The sequence below is a fragment of the Budorcas taxicolor genome, chromosome 13 (genome assembly GCF_023091745.1).
Source record: "Budorcas taxicolor isolate Tak-1 chromosome 13, Takin1.1, whole genome shotgun sequence".
NCBI classification, from domain to species: Eukaryota; Metazoa; Chordata; class Mammalia; order Artiodactyla; family Bovidae; genus Budorcas; species Budorcas taxicolor.
The window spans coordinates 38,572,973-38,577,728 of NC_068922.1; the positions used below are offsets into that span (position 1 = coordinate 38,572,973).

General features: G+C 48.9%; 1 protein-coding gene across 1 annotated transcript; it reads left to right on the plus strand.

The window, feature by feature from the left end:
- Nucleotides 1-1,960: 1,960 nt before the first annotated feature.
- On the plus strand, nucleotides 1,961-2,431 carry SCP2D1 (SCP2 sterol binding domain containing 1). The gene has a single exon (XM_052651369.1). It carries the CDS (start codon nucleotides 1,961-1,963, stop codon nucleotides 2,429-2,431), a length of 471 nt encoding a protein of 156 aa, XP_052507329.1.
- Nucleotides 2,432-4,756: the final 2,325 nt, after the last annotated feature.

A 4,756-nucleotide genomic window follows, 5' to 3' on the forward strand; every position in this document is an offset into this window, starting at 1 on the left:
TCTGTCCATGGGATTTCTCAGGCTGAGAACACTAGAGTGGGTTGTCACTTCCTTCTTCAGGGGATCTTCCTGACTCAGGGATCGAACTCAAGTCTCCTGCTTGGCAGGTGGATTCTTTACCACTGAGCCACCTGGGAAGCCTGATAGTAGAAATATCCTCCTCTAAAAGATAGGAACTCATGGATAGGTATGCATGGACTGTGAAACTGTATTCTCCGACATGCTGAGGCAGGAATGGCAGCCCTGTTGGGGACCCATCTGAACAGTTCAGAAGGGACAACCCATCCTTGAGGAAAATCAGGCATGGTGGACTTGTGGCTCAGTTGTCCATTGACTGTTCCCAGCAAGCTTACTGGGGCAGTCCATCCTCTTCATTTTAAACTCTTAATGTATTAGTTGCATACTTGGTGGCCTCAGGGGAAAGACTTGGTTTTGTAGCCCATTGGATTTTTTTTAACTGCTCCATGTTAACAATACCAGCTCATCCATCAGGTACCAAAGAAAATGTACTGAAAACTTTTGTACTTTCTGAATTCCTCCCAGAGAGAAAAGAGCTGCCAGCAACTCCCTACCAGCTTCACTTACATTTAAGAACCCCATGGTGGGGAAAGAAGTGCCCACCTGGCCAGAGCTCCCAATGACCCAATCTGGGACAAACTGAGTGAGAAAATAAATAATCATCATAACAGATGATAAGAATAAAACAATATCCATGAGTCCATATTGGGATAAATAAATGATTGAACAGGTAAAAAAAAATGGGGGAAAGCTCATCCTTCCAGCAGAATTCCAGTCTTTAAATCTAAAAGGAGTGATGGGCATTTCACACACATCACACCAGTGGGCCAGGGATGGTGGCAGACAGGAGTGGGCTGGAGTGTGATACGAAACAGGGTACTTGCAGAGTCTCAAAGTATCATCTTCCACAAGACACTTATTCATTACAAAGGGAGAAGCAGTAACTCTGCAGGGAGCTTCCCATCACCCGGTGACGCCACCTTAACCACGGAATCAAGGTCAGCATCACCGTGGTGGGACATCCTGGCACCATAGACCTCGATAGGATGCACGGTGAAGGCACAAGATCCCTGCGGTGGCATTCCTGCCCAAGCCTTCAACCTCATCATGAGAAGGCATCAGGCAGACCCAAAATGGGCTCTGAAGTCCGTCTCCCTCTGTTTAAACCTGGCTGCCCTACGACTCACTGGGTGGCTTTGGAAAGTCACTTCACTTCTACTTGCCTCAGCTTCCTCATCTGTAAAATGAGGATTGTACCAGTACCCACCTCAGACAGTTATATGGAGAGTTAAGTGTGTTGATAAAATACATACGCCGTGCCTACAGCGGTGTTGTGGCTCAGAGTGAGGGCTGTGATAGTGTCTGCAGTTATCCTGTGAGACCAGCAGTGTCTTCTGCCGACCTCAGGGATATTTGTTTCTCTCCTTTTCCCCCTCTCACTCTGCTTCTGGAAGCTTCCGGTGCATGCCCTGGTGCTGAGCCCTCCTCCACCAGCTGTTTTGTTCTAACAGTTTTCCCCACTCCCCAGTAGGTAGTTGAAGCACCTGTCTCTGGACCTTAAGGATCTCTACTTTTGAAAGAATCAGAATGAGTGCCCTCTCAGTTAGGGCTGTTGAAAAGACAGAGCTCATGTCACCAGAGAGCCTTCTGCGGGCCAGTTTCCTTTATTCCCAGCCCGGGGTCCAGACCTTTCTGGGCTGGGCTTGTGGGACCTTGTGGTTTAGGGGAGCAGCGGTGTGGATCTGTGTCACAATGACCTGGCCAAGCCCTAACCCCATGTCACATGTTTAGCAGCCGTTCGGCCAATGAGGCTGGCACACACACACAGCCTGAGTCCCCACTTGGCCTTGCCTTTGATGTCACAATCTGACCTTGTGGATATAAACCTGGCCGCAGCTGCTCACACACCAGTCGGCAAGGTCAGGAGGACCAGTGCAGTAGGATGTGGAAGAGAATTGACCATCAGCTCAAGATCAAGGCTGGGGATGGGCCGCAGGCAGGCCAGTTCAAGGAACTGGGTCCTGGTCGGGAACCTGCCGTGCCACACCCTCTCTCACTGTCGGAATTCCAGACCGTCCCAGTGTTTGAGGACATCAGCCAGCACGTCAAAGAAGTGGGGGACCAGCTGGTGAAGAAAGTCAATGCCATCTTCCAGCTGGACATCACCAAAGATGGGAAGACTGTCCACCAGTGGACCATTGATCTGAAGAACGGCTCTGGGGACACGTATCTAGGACCTGCCAGGCTCCCAGCAGACACCATCTTCACCATCCCCGAGCCTGTCTTCATGGAGTTGATTTTGGGCAAAATGAACCCTCAGAAGGCTTTCCTTGCCGGCAAGCTCAAAGTGAGTGGCAAAGTTCTACTTGGCCAGAAGCTGGAGAGAGTTTTCAAGGACTGGGCTAAGTGGTAAGCCTGCCGAAATATCAGGAAAATGAGCAGACCTTCTCTCCAATTATGTCAAGCAGCAATCATGCTTAAGCTGAAGATTAAAACAAAAAGTATTCAATATTTTTACTCAAATTCTTCCTATTCAAGTTTGATTAATGTTCCTGCTGATGTGTTAATTTGGAGCGAGGGTTCTAGAGCAGTAAAGAGAGTTGCAGTGTATCACCTAAAATCTTTGTCTTTTTCTTTCCTTAGAATTATTTATGACATAATATGCTAGGGTGAAAGCCCCAGGTAGACACACAGGTGGTTTTGACAGCTGGGTTTAAATGCTTCAGTGATTGAGTTCCTGGAACTTTCATTTTGTTTGGAGTCTGGTCTTTGGGGAAGAAGTGATGACCAGTTGGCAGCCTGGCTCTTTGAAGAGATGTTAACACAGGGTTGCAGTGTTCTAAAAGGGTGAACTCCTGGTGGCTCAGACGGTAAAGAATCTGCCTGCAGTGCAGGAGTCCCAAGTTTGATCCCTGGGTTGGGAAGATCCTTTGGAGAAGGGAATGGCTACCCACTCCAGTATTCTTGCCTGGAGAATCCCATGGACAGAGGAGCCTGGTGGGCTACAGTCCATGGGTCAGTGGAGAGTTGGGTACGACTCACGCTTTCACTTTCTTTCCACAGCTGTGGGGATGGAATGAGGCCATGGAGGGGGTGTGCCCCTGATGTAACACGACTTCTGATGGATTTAATTCCAGTAGAGTCGAAGGGCTTAAAAAATGTTCTAGGCTGCTGGTTCTTACATTGGAATGTGCATCCGATTACCTGGAAGCCCACATGGCTGGGCTCCACTCAGAGTTTCAACTCTGTAGGTCTGGATGGGGGGCAGGAATGTGCATTTCTAGCCCAACTCCCAGGTGATGCTGGTGGGACTGCCCTTGCAGAACCCCTGCTGTGGTCCCTGCACAGCTTTCAGTGAAGATCACCACTGATCTGTTCTAGACCTGTGAGATGCTCCAGCACATCGAGGGTCTCCCACAGACAGATTACACAGCCCTCTCGTGGGCCATTTGTGGCGTCAGGAGCTTGTGCACTGAGCATTTCACAAAATCAGAGGTGATGCCGGGAGATATTCCCTTCTGGGAACCCCCTCTACACATGGAACGAAGCAGCTGCAGCCCGATGAGGCCTCCCTGTGGGTCATTAGTTCCTCGTGACCAGTGTGCATCTTATCTTGTAGGTTAAATACATACAGTGTGGACCCTCCAAAAGCCACCCAGGAGCTTCGTGGAAATGGCCATCCTTAAACACATGCCTGCCAAACAATCCAGCTAGTCCTTCCCTAGGTATTTTCCCAAGAGAAAAGCGTACACACAAGTATAAAAATTTGTACGTGAATGTTCATGGCAGTGTATTTGGGATTGTCCCAGACTATAAATAAACTGAATGTCCATCAACAATTGACAGATCGCGGGATGTTCTACCCTGGAATACTACTCAGCAATAAATGGGGTTGAATTTTCATTGCGGGCACAACCACATGATGAATGTTAGAACTGTGCAGAGTGAGCAAGGCCAGAGAAAACCAAGTATGTACCTATGGTCTACTCATGTGACATAGTAGGAATGTAAACTGTAGTGGCAGAAAGGTCAGTGGTTGCCAGGAGACAGGGATGGGTGGGGAGTGGGGAGGAAACTTGGGGTGGTGGATGCATTGATTGTCCCGGGGGTGGTGACGGTTTCACAGGCATTATGTTTTTCATAGATTGGATTGTGTACTTACATACACATAGGCGGTTTACTATGTGTCAGGAAAACTCAATGGACTGTAGCCCGCCAGGTTCCTCCATCCATGGGATTCTCCAGGCAAGAATATTAGAGTGGGTTGCCATTTCCTTCTCCAGGAGACCTTCCTCACCCAGGGATCGAACCCGGGTCTCCTGCACTGCAGGCAGACTCATTACCGTCTGAGCCACCAGGGAAGCCCTATAAACTCAATAGCACTGTCTTAATAGCCTGCTGCCCTCCATTCAAAATGAAGTTTTTATTTTTTAATTGAAGGATAATTGCTTCACACAAAATGAAGTTTTTATAAAGAGAATTTAAGACTCAAGCCTCCCCTGGGCACGAGTCATCCTCTGACCTCATCGTGTGTCTGTTTTCCTCACTGACCTGTGGCGCCTGCGCAGGTTTCCGAAGTTCTCCATGTTGGAACAAGGCAGAGAAAGAGCTCATTGCTGTCAGAATCTCATCTCAGAGGGGAGTGAAGAGACCCTTGGCTGAGTTGACTCTCAGCTCTGTGGTCAGGAGTCGCTGATGGTTTGGGAGTGGGGCGTGGAGCATCCTGGCTCACCTGGGC

Coding starts and splice junctions, on each gene's coding strand:
- SCP2D1 (XM_052651369.1), top strand. CDS start 1,961: ATGTGGAAGAGAATTGACCATCAGCTCAAGATCAAGGCTGGGGATGGG.